Source organism: Dermacentor silvarum, chromosome 3 (genome assembly GCF_013339745.2).
Source record: "Dermacentor silvarum isolate Dsil-2018 chromosome 3, BIME_Dsil_1.4, whole genome shotgun sequence".
Taxonomy (NCBI): Eukaryota; Metazoa; Arthropoda; class Arachnida; order Ixodida; family Ixodidae; genus Dermacentor; species Dermacentor silvarum.
The window spans coordinates 112,299,232-112,316,038 of NC_051156.1; the positions used below are offsets into that span (position 1 = coordinate 112,299,232).

Genomic DNA, 16,807 nt, shown 5'->3' on the forward strand with positions numbered 1-16,807 from the left:
GACTCTACCTCCAGCCTCTACTATGCCTGCCGACGCGTCACCTCAAGAAGCTCGGCTGTCATTTGTTGCGGCATCCCCAGACAGCGATAACCTGTTATATTCAGTGGCACCGAAAACCACTACGTGGAGGATTGGCTGTCTCCCTACGAACGAGTGAGTGCACACCAGTGGGATGACCCCGCTAAACTAAACAGTCTAAACAATGGTCGTCGTTAACGTAACCGACAAAAAGGAGCGACGGACGGATGCACAAGACACAACTTTTTTTGAGCACTTAACTGCTTTCGCAGTAAAAGATTGCAGTAATGACACTTGGCCGTACATGAAACAGGCGTTTTGACGATGAAAAAAATTACTTTCATCAAAAATGTTTGAATAGTATGACAACATTTTATTACAAACATTTTGTCGGATAGCAGACATCAGTCGTATATATCTTGCTTCCAGTACAGTGACCATGATCTGAACCTCACCTAATGTCCCCATTTATTGATAAGTTAAATCTGTCAACGCCGTACAAGGCTACGACATCAGATGAAGATTATCGATCAGTGGCACGGGATCGTTGGAAGCTTCAGCTTGGAGACAACGTTTTCACAAACGCCTGTGACAAAGGGGTCAGACAAAGAAATGGTCCTTCGTAGAAAAGTTTGGGTCAGATGGTGTCTGCAACTGTCCGTCAAGCAGTCCACCGATTTGCAGTTAACCTATCTGCAGTTCACGCGCTGAACGGACGCATGTTATTCTGAGCAGGCGGAGCGGTTCTATTAGTGATTGATCGAGTTGCAAACTTCTGGAAAAAGTCAGTGAAAATAATGAGTGGTTCTCTGCCCTTGATGGCTGCTTCCTAAGTCAACATGCCGATTTCCATTTCCCGAAGTTGCCCGCACGGACGGCGCTATGAAGACTTCTGTTGCAGCTAACTTGGCGTTTGTTACGAAAGGTACATCAACCTCTCTATTAAGTGTTGTAATGACTGGAGTGGCTGCTGAGTCGGCCATGGGCTGTGTTTGATCCACAGATGCAGTCGAAATTCTGCGAAAGCGTTCACGCTCTGCAATTGGGGAAACGTGATGTGTGGTTTCAACCTCATGCGTGTGCGCGAAATTTCTTCGACGAAATGCTGCAGTCGATGTTCTATCGAAGCGCAGAGTGATCAGCATTGGTTTCGTCGGTACAGGCGTGGTTTCGGTATAATATGCTAAAGGAGTTTCACCACGCAGAAGATTTTCATGAATTATTTCGCGTTTTTCTACCGTAGTCGATATTGGAGTGGCAGGCTTTGTAAGAAAAGTATCACTATTTCCTTTCGAATTGATCACAGCGTCTGCTGTTGTTCTAGCTGCTGATATTATTTGGCGCTCTTCCGCTGCTGTTGTCACGTGATCATAAACAGGAGAGGTTTGAACGTTGAACGATTCACTAATATGTGTTCCAGCTATGTCGACATCAGAGCTCTTTCTTGCAATACGACGTGAAAACGCGGTGCTGGTGTGGTTATTGACTACTCTCGAAAAATGTGGGACTTGTGATACTTCAGTGAATATAGTACTCGGCAATTTGCTTAACGCATGGACCGTAGAATTCGTGTAATATCTTTCTGACGTTAACGACGGAACAAGGTTTTCACTGGCGCGTTTTGGAAAGCCAAGGTCAGATTTTTTGTCTATTGTTTGTTTGTCTCCAATCTCGGATTTCGGCAGTGCCTGCATTCTTGTAGGAGGTGCTGTTTCTAGCATGGACTCGAATGAATCACTTGACTTCTTTAACCGCGTTTTACCGAGGGAAGGCTCTATGGATGTGACTTTAGCTTCAAATTTTAATGGACCTTGCGTGGAAGTATACTTGGTCACTGAAACCATGGTCGATTTTTCTGCGTATTCTTGGATGCGTGTATATGCTTCTTCGTTTGCCACTATTTCAGGTGTGGATATTGTAGGGCTTACTGCATGTCCACCGTCGGTATCTGAGCCCTGATGTTTGAACAACGGCTTTTCTGTTGTACTAAGATGTACCTGTGAATCTGGACTCACCGACGTACCAGTAGATATGCCCGCAGCTACCATAGAATGTAAGCGCATTTTAGTCTCAGTGCTATCTTTCGTTATAGCGGTTGGACTTTCTGAACTACCTTCCAACTGGGTAGTGGATCCGCTGAGATAGACAGAATTGCCCCCTTCCGTGAAATAATTCCTGGAGCGCTTAGCATCCACAACGCTGGTGTTTCCTGTGACGTACAAGGAAGGTGTACCAGTTAGGCTTATGTGTCAAAGAATATTCAGTTGTAAAAGACCACCGGGGTTGTTTTTTCTCGTGATTTCCGCGTCTTCGCTCCAATTTCCTGAAGCGGCGGACAATGTTGCAACCGCTCGATGCGTCCGGCATATCTTGCCGATGCAAATGCCCCGTTTGCCACGGCTTCCCTGTATAAAAAGAGATAACGAAAAAAGAAAACATTATTAAGATGTGTCACTAGAGCTGTAGATAGATATAAGCACGCACGAATAGTGAAAGCAATCTTATTACAAAGCAAAATCAGCAGAGATAGTGCAACTGGATTCAGAAGATTGCAAAAGTAGGTGCACAACTTCTCTGAGGTAGCCTATTCTTACGTGTCGTTATTCTTGTTGTTTTCCTTCTGTCCACATTCAGAGGCATATATAAAACGTTAAATATAAAACCCCTAAGCAAATAAACATATGGCGCCTCTTAAAGGTGGTGACTGTGCATGCACTATTAAAGCTATACATGCCCCGAAAGCGGCATAGAATTCCTATTACAGGCCACCCGCTAATATTCACCTCTCCAGCAAGGCCGACGTCACAGGTTCCGTTAAACGGTAGAGTTCGCGCTTGCCACCACACAGAAAACAGCAGCAAAGTAAATAACACGGAGATTGTCCTCCAACGGCTGCGTATTAAAAGCTTCCATTAGAAATCACAGAAGAGCCGGAAAGGAGAGAAAGAAAATTATGCGGATCACAGGGCCTTAGCGTCACCAAGTCTATTGGCTTAAACATGGCAAAATCACGGATCATACTGTGCTTATAGGATGCTGGTCGAGGTAATGGCCCTGGTAGGAAAGGTGACTCGTCACATCACTAGAATCGCTTAACAAACATTCATGCGTTTTTACCTCCGCAGTTACTAAACCTCCCAAAAAATGCGTACTGTAAAGCGCTTTCTGCGGATGAAGCATGCAAATTCCACTGAATGACAAAAATATCCCTAATGTGACAAAATATGTGGGTATCAGGTGAGATAAGGTTTAAGCACGCCTTCCTTGTTCCTTCTCGTTATAAAAGCCACTGGTTCTCCAATTTTTGTCTTACGAGGTCCTTAGACTTAAAAGCGTACAACTATCACTTTTGTTTTACTACGCTTGGAAGAAGTAGTCTGTTTGTGTATAGAGTCTTCATTTCATGTATATCAACTCTCTAGCACGAAAAGAGTTCATTCTTGACAGGCGTGTAGCACGATCACGAAAATGAAAAATTGTTTCTCTTACAGTTAGTGCACGTCCGTCATCTTACACTGCTGTTATAGATCTTGTGTATGACTTCTATGCAGTGACAATACAGTCATCTCCAAGAAATTACCTCGTCGATACATAAAGGCATTGCCTTACCACACACGGCGTCCCCTTTTCCTCGATGACTAAGACGTGGGCTTTTCCTGTTTTGCACATGAAGGAGCATGTTCTAACAGCGTCATCATTCTGCAATCACAAAGAATATCAGTAAACTATTCAGCGAAAAACTTGCAGAACGCGCACCATGGTGGTGTGCACTTCCTTCATTCACAGGGAGAATGAAAATAAAACTGTGTTACATTTACAACGCCCTCACTCTTGAGAACTTTAAGGAAGACCATTAGATATTGAGCATTTCACATATATTCAGCAAGATCAAATACTTTATTCCTGCCTGACCGTTGTTACATTGTTTTGAAAGCTCATTCCCAAAATAATGGCAGGCAACCACGCGAGGAGCATACTAAATGTGTACCACTACTAGCGTAGCAGCTGTGCTTTTAATTACCCGTCTTGACTTTCTGTTACATTTTCATTTTGCAATAGTTTTTCTGCCTTAAGATGCCAGAATTAAACGAAAGCTGTATAGAGGTGTAGCCGAATGTAATGGAGCCAAATGACAGGATTTCCTTTCTATATCACACGCACAAAAAGTACTGATCCCGTGATCATGTAAGATCATTTATTATAGCAATTTGGACACTGGATATAACGAGTAACCAATAAGGGGCATTTGGATCATTCTACATAAATATTGTCGTATCAAGTGGAAACATCTCTTCAATATTGTTTTAATATCAGACAGCACAATTTTTACAGATTTACCGCCACAAACAAAACGCATGAGACTGAAGCTGATTATAAATTATGCAATATATCATTGCATTATTCCACAGTGTTATCGTCTCGAAACACGGCTTTGAGAAACCTTCCGGCTAATATTTAGCGTGTTGACTTATGACGAACATAAAGACACGTATAAATAGAATTACAAGGCATTTATTAGCGATCATGCTTACCCCATACATGGCTAATCTATCAAGTCCGTAAATACACACAAGTTACATCATTTTTGTGCTTTGTGCAGTAGAGGAGAAGACGTAGAAGTAGTTTATTGATTGGAAAATGTAGGGAGGTTGGGTAGAAGCAGTAGTAACCACCTCTATCACCATGACTGACCCTTAGACTATGAAAATTTTTAAGGATTTTTTGTTGTTGTTTTTGCTGTGTTGCGCGCTTAAACACAATGTAACTTAAAGGCAGAAAATGTGTTCGAACCCCGTTGAGCGTGGTATCGGCTCCATGAAAGTATAACACAATGGTAGAATCAGAAGGGTGGTAGTTTGGCTATAGTTATATTCCATAGTCTTATAAGTTAAAAGCGCGAATGAAGACTGGACGACAAGAAACACAGACATGCGCGTAGAATCAGTTGCTTCTGCCAACATAGAGCGAGGATATGCTTTAAAAAGTGACCAGAACCAAAGAAGATACAGAGAACGTACTTATGTATGTAAAGGAGCTCAGTGAATATTTTTCGCGAGGAAGCTCTGATTCATACGTTATTCATATTAGTGAGGCAGAAACAGCATGCAGAAGGGTAGTATCAAGCTATGATCGCGCTTTGCATCCTATATAGCAGTGGAGTAATGATGCCGTAAAGCGCAAGTATAACACCGAAAATTTACTCAGGATGGAATGTTTTAAAGCGAACAGCTTCCATTGGCTCTTTCGGTCATTTTCGTGGTTGTTAGCCAGTATGTGGTTGATGGTACTCGTAGGTCGATTGTCGATCGTCCTTGGTGATATTCGGCAAGGGAAACGTTCGTCCTCTCTTTTTTACTAGCTATCTCTCTCGTTCACCCGTTCATTCGTTCGGGACGATCGTTCATATTGATAATAATCGTCGATAGTTTCCGCCCAATTTTTTTTCGTTTTATCTGTGATCATAAAACAGCTTTCTAAACGGCCCTACCCTTTTTTAGTTGCATGTGAGTTTTTGTCCGCCCGGTTGTATAATAATTTCGCCATAAAATAATACCTTCTCTGTAGTTTAACCAATGCATGAAAAGCGAGCGAGTGCGCAAATGAAATCCCGTTATCCGCAATATGTTTGCTTTACTACTTATCCCCCCCCCCCCAAGAAGACCAGTGAATGCATTAGTGCCAGCGTTCAGCGATAGTTTTCTCGAGTCGAGTGGTAAGAATTACAAATGTAAAGAAATTGTGCAATGATCTTAGAGAATTTCTTCCTTAGCTATTAATTTCACTGAAATTGGGTACTATGAGGTATGTCAACGTGTTCTATAGTCGTACATTTTAATCTTACATACTCAGTGTAGTTGCTTTCGGAGGCTTCGTGGAGATATCTTAAAGTACCGTGGAAGTTCTTTTGATTTATTACTAACGATACCGAACTAGCTTCGAAACTTTTTTCTAGAACGTAATACTGTCATTACCGCAAATATTAGTTCTGTGTGGAATCGTGTTTAAAGATAACCTCGCAGGAAACATGGTGTCAAAGCACTCCATATGGCGAGTGATGCTGATGACTACTCAACAGAAACCTAAATTAACGGAAGGAACCATACGTTCCAATCATACAAACATGCCTCCTATATTAAAGTGAACAAGAACAACCTATTGGTGACGGCAACCGACACGCACCACTGTTCTACACAAACAAAAATGAATGGTTTAGTAAAACTCAGTGCCATTACATTCTGTAAAGGTGGATGACCAGTGGAGCTGTATACATGGTGATAACATATATTGATTTAAATATACCACATGAGCTGTCATTTTCAACTGCCGTTGTTATGTTGTGACTAAGGTGATAATACGCGTAGCTTTGTGGTCGCTATGGTAGACGGCCATGGGTTCTCTAACGATGCTTGAGCGGGAATAGGCGCGAAGGCGGCGGAAGGCATTAGTTCCCGCCGCCTTCGCGCCAATTCCCACTTCTGATCAGGCCGTTGTTCTTCGTAGGCATGCTGCTCTTCCTCAGTCCGCACACTAAACGGCCTACCCATTACACGGCTGGAACGCAACTGATTTAACTTGGCTATGAAGTGCATGACGTCACCAGCCAGACAGACGCACCCACTGGCTATTAAGCGCACCTGAGGCACACCGGCGACACGCGTTTGCTTTTTATCAAGGCTACGGCGTTCTTGGTCTACAGAAACTAGCGTGTACCATATCTGCTGTAAAAGAACAACCACCCTGACAAACGTTAACGGTAAAGGTGCTTCCCGCTTAGCTAGGAGCTACGCGTGAGGAAATAAGGTCAACAAATCTTAGCAAGGAGCCATAAGAATAAGTTACAAGGTCTGAGTGGAGCAAGAAATACCGCTGGTAACATGGTCTCTAGATTAAGCTTTCGTCGAGACTTATAAGTTACTTTCAAGCTTCAATAGGAACCAAAGTAGAGAGGAAATCTAAAAATCCACCTCGTACTCCTTATGAACACGGCTATAACGACCTAAAACTTTGTGCAATTTACTATTACTCATAGGGGGCGTCGCGGTATATGATGCAGCTTGCACAGCAATAAACTAAAGGTGATTAATGGGTCTTCATAGTTCAGACGGACGCGAAATGTGAAACACTCTGTGCTCTCAACAATGCATTTATTCTTTGTCTTCTCCCTGTTATTCTACTTTGTCCTGCACCGTGAATGCCTCAGTCATTCGACATCTTTCAGTTGGACAAGAACAATAGCATAGACGGGTGCGAGAAATAGGCCAACTCACCGTAGTCTTCTTTTTGTGGTGCGAACAATTCAAAGGTAGCACGGAACTTTCTTGATCTGAAAATCACAAACTTCAATTTAGCGAACGCAGTCCTCTTGAAATTATCAACGCGCCAGAGCAATCACCTGAATTTTGTAGCTTTGAACGTCCGCCTAGGTCCATTGCTGGCACGATATGAATTGGTGTAAAAAATTGATGGTGTCTGCTTCAGAACAATGAATGATGCCAGACTACAACAATGAATGGCTGCCAATGAATGCGGCTAATGAATGCTACAAAACGAAAAGTGATCCCAGGGACGCATACCCTGTAGCATATATCATCACACATTTTTAGACTCAGAATATCTCGCGATTGGCTTACGAAAGAGGCTACAAACACAACCGATACGGAAAAACAGTGGTAACTCAACAAGAACTATTTTACCTTAAAAAAAAAAAAACTCCCTACTCCAGTTAGACCATCTAACTGTCTAAACCGGCGCAAGGGTTTACACCGTGTGCATGGTTAGTGCTTGTTTATGGGGTACTGTAAGGTATCATTTTTTATACTTGACTATTAGTTTCAATTCGCACTTACAGCACGTCATACAGCACGTACACTATACTGTGTACAGGCACTTCGCATTAGCGACACAGCTTCTAGCACTGAGATATAAAAGTAATTTATTCTTTTTCCAACATCCTAATTAAATTCGTCATATGACATTGAACTATCAGTCACAAGCTTTAGGCAGTCATTGCTTACGACATCAATCTGTATAACAGATGCCCGATGTTCAACAGCCTTCTAGCACACTAGCCACCCGGTATTAGGCCGAATACAGGCTTACCCTCCCTTCATTTTGTATGACGTCTCATTTTGAACGCCTCTTTCGAAAATAAGCACTTCGAAAACCTCCGCACGCAAAAAGATGTTATCAGTAGTATAGGCATTGTCGTTTATTGTGCGTAATCCACAACTCCTTCAGTATCTTAAGAGCGGTGTAGAACGGCTAAAACGCCACAGCCACCTGTACACGTCCTGAGAAGTTCTCCGTTATATCGAGGGGAGCGCAGCCGGATGCCATTCCAGTTACCACCGAAATTTATTGAGGCAGTCCTGTTCAGCCTCAGCGATAGGAATTAGCACGGAACACGAGCACGTTGCCAGCAAGGCATCCAGGTTCACTATCGGGGCAACGGTTTCTTTCACTATCGAACTGAGTATTGTGAACTTTAAGTATAGCTCCGAACAATCACAAAAATATAGGCTCATGTATGAGCACAGTGCTACAAAAAGTATAACACAGCTTCTCAGTTGTAGCTATGTGCTCCAGGAAGCCTTGGTAGCGACCGACGGCTGATGGAACCTTTGTTTTTACTCTCTGCGTGTTATTGTCGTCAATAAAGGCGCCTTAATGAACTCCCAATGCGACATTATCTGAGTAATCGTAATTTCGTCATCATTTTTCGCTGTGGGTGCAGAGTATGCGCAATTTCTTGGGTATTGCGCAGGCTTCCATTGCACGCGAACATGAATCATCACCTTCCATGTTAGAGAAGACTCTTGCCATGTAGTCATAGCTATACCGCGTTTTGTCGCGTCTCTGCAACAGCATGCGTCCATAAAAGAAGGTTATTTTTTTACTGACAAACTGCGCTTCAAAAGAAGGCACCTAATGAATGCTAGAGTGCTCGAACGCACATCAAGAGCGGATACCTAATTCATTACCGTGTTACGCCGTTACCACAAACAGATAGCAGAAGAGTATGACTGGGTGCACCTAGTATTATGCATTACTAGCGGACGAAAGGGCTACGCGTTCCGGACCGGAAGCACATGCACGGGTACGAATTCATTATTGTTCACAGGTCCAGCCAAAACTCACGCTTTCAGGTGTTCACCTATATCGCGTTATCGAGATGGCGGATTGCATTATGGAATTGTTCAGTCAAAATAATTGGGAAACGATATTTCATTTTCACTGTAACTGTGTGTTGTCTGTCCTGCAGCGCTTTTATCCCGGAGTGACAGCAAAATATTACTTTTTCCGAAATGTGTGACCGCACAATATCATCAATAGCTACAAGGGCTGCTCTGGACTACCTGAAGATCACCGGACTAGACGCAAGACTTTAGGGAAACCACTGTGTTAGTGTGTATGGGATGTCCCAGCTATCATGCAGCACGATATTAAAAAAGAGGAACGGCGTTACGCGAAGCAAACCTAGTGCGTATTGTTTCCAGTACAGTGGAGTAGCCGCCAGTAATTTTATTGCTATAGCAATTATATGGACACTTCAACCGGATTTCTGCCGTTGGCGTCACCGTCGTCGTCGCCGTCGCCGTGAGGTTCCGTATAGATTCCAAGGGCGATAAAATCGTTGCCGCGCGCCGTATGGGCGAGCAAAAGCGCGCGGGGGACGCGCGCTATCACGGAGGGCGAACGCACGGCGGAAAGCAAACGCGACCATCGCGCGAAAGGCCGTGGGGGCATGGGAGGGAGGGAGGCGGGGCGGTGCTGTGCTCCAGCACCAAAGGCGTATCTTGCCACTTAATCTCTCAAGCGATAGCAACAAAGCGGGAAGGCAGCGCGGGAAGGAGGTGGGGGAGGGGGGCAGCTTCTCCTCTGCCAACAACTTCAACTCTGCACAACTCTTCTGCACTTTGCCCTGCGTTGGCGGTCGCCCGCACCGTCTCTTATCTCCACATGGCTCTGACCTTTGTATGCGCTGTGCATTCGCCGCTCAGTTTCCGTTGAAGCGATAGACCGCGCGAGCCTTCGCGGCGGCGGCGCTTGCGTAAGCGTTTTCACAGTCGTTGTCTGCGGTCATTCAGTGTGATCTATTCATGTTTGCTTGTGCGCGCTGACACCACGATCGTTAATTCACTTAGTAAGCGAATGTGTCCAAGTTTATGCAGCCGATAAAACCACTATCCCTACTCCAAATAGCTCTCTACTAATTTGCTATCGCAATCGATGCTTCGCTTTCGGGCGAAACTGCGACATTTTTTTCATTACTGAGATTTAATTAGCTAATTGTAATTAATTATCTAACTCGAGAAGTACTGTCCTCATTATCAAAGTGTCAATGAGAAGATTGAAGAGCAATAGGAAAAACTCCCGATACAGCTTTCTGTTGCTCAATACGTGTACATAAATGTTTTTTTTTTTTCGTGTGTGAAAGAGCCCGTGAATACACGCAGAATTGTCGCGCGACTGGCCGCTCGAAGCATTTTCTGTGTATTCGCAGGCTTCTTTCCCGCTCGGAAAAACACATTTATGTAGGACGTGTTGAGCAACAGAAATCTGTATCGGGAGTTTTTCATGTTGCTCTACAGTCTTCTCATTGACACTTTGATAATTAGGGCAGTACTGGAGTTAGACAATTAATAACAATTACGTTATTAAATCTCAGCAACGAAAAAATTACTGGCGGCTAATCCATGGTAGTGGAAACAATACGCACTAGGTTTGCTTCGCGTAACGCCGTTCTTATTTTTATAAATCGTGCTATTTGGTAGCTGGGAGACCCTCTATATATGCAACTCTTCTCCCTGTCCTCATCTTTCATCACTCTTTTTTGTCCCCTTTCCGTTTCGCCCTGTGTAGAGTAGCAGGCGAAAGCATGCTACTCTCAGGCCGACGTCTCAGCATTTCTTATGTTATTTATGCATATATATATATATATATATAGATATATATATATATATATTGTGAGACGTCGGCCGATGCGATGCCTTTATTTCTGAGCAGCCGCCCGAGTCAGAGACGAAGCACCGCACGAGACAAAAGATGATGATGAGTCGTATGTACAAATGACGACGACGATATGCGCAAAATGCGCTCACACTAACTTCCCCCCTTCAGGAAAGCGGTCAGCAAGACCGCAAGCTAGAAAGGGTAGGTACGGCGAATAAAAGGTTTCAGGCGAGAGACGTGAACGATTTCAGTAGAGCGGCCGCGGCGGCGGTCAGTAGCTGAGCTGACAGGAGTGACGCGGTAGTTAACGGCCGAAGTTCTTTGCAAAACGGTGTAGGGGCCGAGATATCTCTGGAGAAACTTTTCACAGAGGCCCGGTGCGCGAACAGGTGTCCACAAAAGAACTTCGTCGCCTGGGCGGAACGAAGCAACGCGACGCGTCGCATCATAACGAATTTTCCTTTTGTCCTGAATGGTAGCGGTGTTGGCGCGAGCAATTTCACGGCAGCGGGCGATGCGAGCAGCAAATTCTTCAGGAAGAGACGCGGATGGAGCCGCAGGTGCTGAAAGGAGTGTAGTGTCCAAGACGAAAGACGGCGCACGACCGTACACAAGGAAGAAGGGACTGTAATTGGTTGTACGTTGGACGGCAGTATTGTACGCAAACGTCACGAAAGGTAGGATGGTGTCCCAGTTGGTGTGATCGGGTCGAACATACATTGACATCATGTCGGACAAAGTTCGATGAAAACGCTCGGTAAGGCCATTTGTTTGCGGATGGTACGCTGATGTGGTCTTATGGGTGGTGTCAGAGGCCTGGAGGACTTCACGAAGAACATGCGAAAGAAACATCTTGCCACGGTCACTCAGGAGGACACGAGGTGCGCCGTGGCGCAAAACGATAGCGTGCACGAAAAAGTCGGCGACTTCGGAGGCAGTACCAGAGCGGAGAGCAGCTGTCTCCGCGTACCGCGTGAGATGATCCACTGCGGTAACGATCCAGCGGTGACCAGCGGGCGTGAGTGGGAGGGGTCCGTACAAGTCTATGCCCACAATTTCGAAGGGGGTGGACGGGCATGGTAGAGGCTGCAGAGGACCGGCTGGAAGGGATGTCGAGCGTTTTCTGTGTTGGCATGACGCGCAGGAGCTAACGTATTTGGCGACAGAGACGGAAAGACCCGGCCAGAAACAACGCGTTTTGATGCGGTCGTAGGTCTTAAGAAAGCCCAAGTGGCCAGCCGTCGCGTCGTCGTGAAATGCTTCTAATACTTGGAGTCGAAGTGAGCGAGGTATGACTGGTACCCACCGGTTACCGGAAGGATGGTAGATTAATCGAAATAACGCTCCACCCTGAAGCTTAAAACGTGAAAGTTGTCGCCTTAAGCGACTGTTGGGGGGTCGTGCCAAGCCAGTAAGTCGGTCGATCAGCGTTCGGCAGTATGGGTCAGTACGCTGGAGTGAGACGAGGTCAGTGGACGGAAGAAAGTCAACTGAGGCAACCGCCTGTCCCGGGCTACTGGACGTGTTCTGAGACGAGTGGCTAGATGGGGACGTGCAGACCGAAGGTGAAGCATGGGCGTTTGGAGACAGCGGGCAGCGTGACAAAGCGTCGGCATCTTGATGTTGTTTGCCGGACCTATACGTGACAGTAAAGTCATATTCCTGCAAGCGCAGTACCCAACGGCCTAGGCGTCCAGACAAGTTTTTCAGGGACGACAACCAACAGAGGGCATGATGGTCGGTCACAATTGTGAAATGGCGGCCGTAGAGATAGGGTCGAAATTTTTGTATTGACCACACGATGGCGAGGCATTCCTGTTCTGTAATTGTGTAGTTGCGCTCAGCAGGAGAAAGCGTACGACTTGCATAAGCCACGACTTGCTCTTCAGATTTCTGATTCCGCTGCAGCAGGACAGCGCCAAGTCCATGCCCACTGGCATCAGTGTGTAGAATAGTAGGGGCGGTTGCATCGAAATGACGGAGCACGGGCCCTGACGTGAGAAGTCGTTTGAGGGTCTGGAAGGCGGCTTCACAGTCGTCCGACCACACAAAGGACGCGCTCGAAGTCAGAAGTTTGTGTAGAGGAGCGGCGATGGTGGCGAAGTCACGGACAAAGCGGCGGAAGTAGGACGCGAGTCCTAGAAAGCTGCGGAGTTCTTTAAGTGTGGTTGGTGGCGGAAATTGCAGCACTGCAGCGATTTTATCGGGATCAGGCTGGATGCCATGCTTACTGACGACGTGGCCCAATACTTTAATGCTTCGGCTTGCAAAGCGGCACTTTTTAATATTGAGTTGGAGACCAGCCTTTGCTAGACACGTCAGAACTTGGTCTAGACGTTGTAGGTGCTGGGAGAAACTCGACGAAAAGATGACAATGTCGTCCAAGTAACAAAGGCATGTCTTCCACTTTAAGCCACGGAGTACTGTATCTATCATACGTTCAAACGTAGCTGGCGCATTGCACAGTCCAAAAGGCATCACGTTAAATTCGAAAAGGCCATCAGGTGTAGCAAACGCAGTCTTTTCTTTATCTTGCTCATGCATTGGAATCTGCCAATATCCTGAGCGCAAGTCGAGGCTCGAGAAATACTCGGCACCTTGTAAGGTATCCAAAGCATCGTCAATACGAGGCATAGGATAAACATCCTTGCGGGTAATTTTGTTTAGCGCCCTATAATCGATGCAAAAGCGCACAGAACCATACTTTTTCTTAACAAGCACAACAGGAGAAGACCAAGGGCTTGCTGAAGGCCTTATAATGTTGCGTGTCAGCATGTCGTTCACTTGTTCTTCTATAACTTTTCGCTCCGAAGGTGACACACGGTACGGGCGACGGCGAATGATGCGAGAGCCGTCTGTTTCAATTCGATGAGTAGTTACAGCGGTCTGACCCAGGCCTCGCGAAGAAACGTCAAAACAAGCTGCATGCTTCATTAAAATGGTGAGGAGTGCATCCGTCTGGGCCGGATTGAGATCTCCACTCAAGGTGGCCTTAATAGCACTAGTGTGGCCTTCTGCGGGCGTACAATGCGCGGAAGATGTGGCAGGCGAAACACTGACGACACATACCGGCGCAGCGTCGGCGAGCTTGGCGACGGTAGACCCTTTGGGCAGTAGTAGTGGCTCAGGAGTCGTGTTAAAGGCTGTGAGGCTGGCATAGCCACTCGAGAACCGGACCAAGCAAGAAGCGATGGCGAGTCCTCGAGAAATGCAGCGCTGAGAAGGTACAACCAATGCGTCTCCGTCGACAATGTCTGTTGACTCAAGGGTAAGAACACGTTCTTCGTCTGGTTGTATAATAAAATCCGCTGCTGCAATGAGGTTGGGACACGGGGAATCGAAAACAGCATAAGTCTCGGTGTCGCTGATGTGGATGCTTGGGTCGCCGCACGAAATTAGTGCAGAAGCAGCAGACAGGAAGTCCCATCCTAATATCATCTCATGAGCGCACGTCGAAAGCACCGCAAATTGCACATGGTGACGAATACCGTCTATCAGGACGCGAGCTGTGCACTGTCCGGTAGGAAAGATGGGAACGTCATTGGCACCACACAGGACCGGACCAACATACGGCGTTTGCACTTTTCGCAGACGGAAGCACAGTTCACGATGTATAACAGAAATAGCGGATCCAGTATCTACAAGGGCGTCGACGGAAAGACCTTCCACACAAACTGAGAGCAAATTGGCGGGGCGAGCAGGAGGAATTGGGACAGTCCGATACGATGCAGTTTCTCCTCCGAAAACTACAGCCTCTAGTTTTCCGGACGGGTGTCCACAACGTGGGAAGCAGCACGCAAGGGCGATGAGGAACGGCGGTAAGGTGAAGGAGAGCGACGCCGGGGCGAGCGGGATGCTCGAGCCATGTCCTGGGAAGGTGAAGGAGAGCGACCGGAAGAGGTTGTGTATGGTCCGGGAACGTACGAATCTGGGCCTGGTATCCTTTCTCGCTTAAAGGTGTCATAGCCTCGCCTTTCACCTCGGTGACGCCCGGGAACGTAGGAGTCAAACCTATGTGCGCTGTCTCGCTCAAAGGTAGCATAGCCCCGCCTTTCATCTTGCTGACGCCGACGGCAGAAGCGAGAAATGTGGCCGCGAATACCGCAGTAGAAACAAACAGGGCGCGACGACCGCCACAGAGAGTAGTACGGCTCTGCAGGAGTATTCGCTGCCAGCGAAGCTAGGGGGTCGCGGTAAGCTTCGGCACGTGGAGACGGAACGGTCGAGGGAGGCCGGGAGGCAATTTCGGCATAACTTGGCGGACGAAATGGTGCAGTAGACTTGTCCATTTGGACGTTTGTCATCGACGCCAGTTCGTCCTTGACGATGTCACGCAGTCCAGGAGGAGCGGGGCGAACGGTTGCAAGCGTCGTAGGTCCAGAAAGATGGCCGTGAAGCTCCTCCCTGATGAGAGTGCGTATCAGGGCGCGCAGCTCAGCATCACCGTTGAGATGAGGGTCGGTAGAGGCGCGTGGCAGGCGAATAGACTGGAGCGTGTCGAGACGCTGGCAGGCCGTGATAATATCCCCAACGCAGTTTGGGTTCTGCATGACGAGAGCATTAAAGGCGACCGTGTTGATGCCTTTCAGTATGTGGCGAACGCGATCAGCTTCCGCCATGTCACTCTGTGCGCGGCGGCAGAGAGCGAGGACGTCCTCAATGTAGGACGTATAGGACTCGTCTTGTTCTTGTATGCGCGTTGCCAGCTTCTGTTTCGCGACGGCGGAGCGTCCAGAGGACATGCCGAATATCTGGCGAAATTGCTGGGTGAATGATGACCAGTCCGAAAAGTCACTTTCGTGGTTAAAAAACCATGTCTTCGCAACTTCGGTCAAGTAAAAAGCGACATACCGCAATTTGTGCGTGTCGTCCCAATGATTGGCGTCGCTGGCTCTGTTGTAGTGATCGAGCCAATCGTCGACGTCGTCGCCGCGGAGGCCGGCAAAGACGGGAGGATCTCGGTGTGTGGTGTTCACCGTCCAGGTAGGCCCAGCGGGCTGAGCAGAGGTGGTAGCAGCACTGGTGGACGGGTTGGTTTCTGCCATCACCGTGGTAGGCGAGAGCAAACGGCGACCGGATCGGAGCTCCAGGGGAATCGGGAAAGTAAGAGGACGTGGGAATCGAAAGCACTCTCCACCACTTGTGAGACGTCGGCCGATGCGATGCCTTTATTTCTGAGCAGCCGCCCGAGTCAGAGACGAAGCACCGCACGAGACAAAAGATGATGATGAGTCGTATGTACAAATGACGACGACGATATGCGCAAAATGCGCTCACAATATATATATATATATATATATATATATATATATATATATATAGACGCCACCACTCACAAACTCAGATTTGTGAGTGGTGGCGCTAGCTAACAGTCCCAGGGTTAGCAGTTCTAGTTGGAAGACAACATCACCGCAACGCGAGTCGCGTTGCTGTGCGGTGACGGACGAAATAGGCCCAGCTGGCGGAGCTGAGGTGGTAGCAGCAGTGGATGCGGTGGCTTGTGCCATGACTGGTGTTGGCGAGCACAACCGTCGACCAGAGCGGAGCTCCAGGGGTGACTGGTAGAGCAAGAGGACGGGGATATCAACGCACTTTCCACCACTTGTGAGACGACGCCCGGGACGAAGGCAGAGCTCTTCTATTGTCACACAGCGCGAGACAGCCCACGAACACCAACCCGACAAAATGATGGTGATTATAAGGATGGGTATATACACATGAAGACGATGATGAACTGCCCAGTTAGCGCTCACAATATATATATATATATATCGGAGTGACAGCCTTGACAGGCTGGCTAAGAACGTATTTCTCTCATCTCCCATGCGGCTCTCAG

General features: G+C 47.0%; 1 protein-coding gene across 3 annotated transcripts in view; it reads right to left on the bottom strand.

The window, feature by feature from the left end:
• Positions 1-351: 351 nt before the first annotated feature.
• LOC119443974 (uncharacterized) overlaps positions 352-16,807 on the bottom strand; it is a 32,058-nt gene continuing 15,602 nt past the window's right edge. For all 3 annotated transcript variants that reach the window (XM_049663536.1, XM_049663538.1, XM_049663537.1), the window contains 3 exons: positions 7,287-7,342; positions 3,628-3,717; positions 352-2,423 (listed from right to left, as the gene is read on the bottom strand). In XM_049663536.1, the coding sequence (XP_049519493.1) occupies positions 804-2,081 (1,278 nt within the window). In that variant the 5' untranslated portion in view covers positions 2,082-2,423; positions 3,628-3,717; positions 7,287-7,342 and the 3' untranslated portion in view covers positions 352-803. The remainder of the gene's footprint in view (positions 2,424-3,627; positions 3,718-7,286; positions 7,343-16,807) is intronic.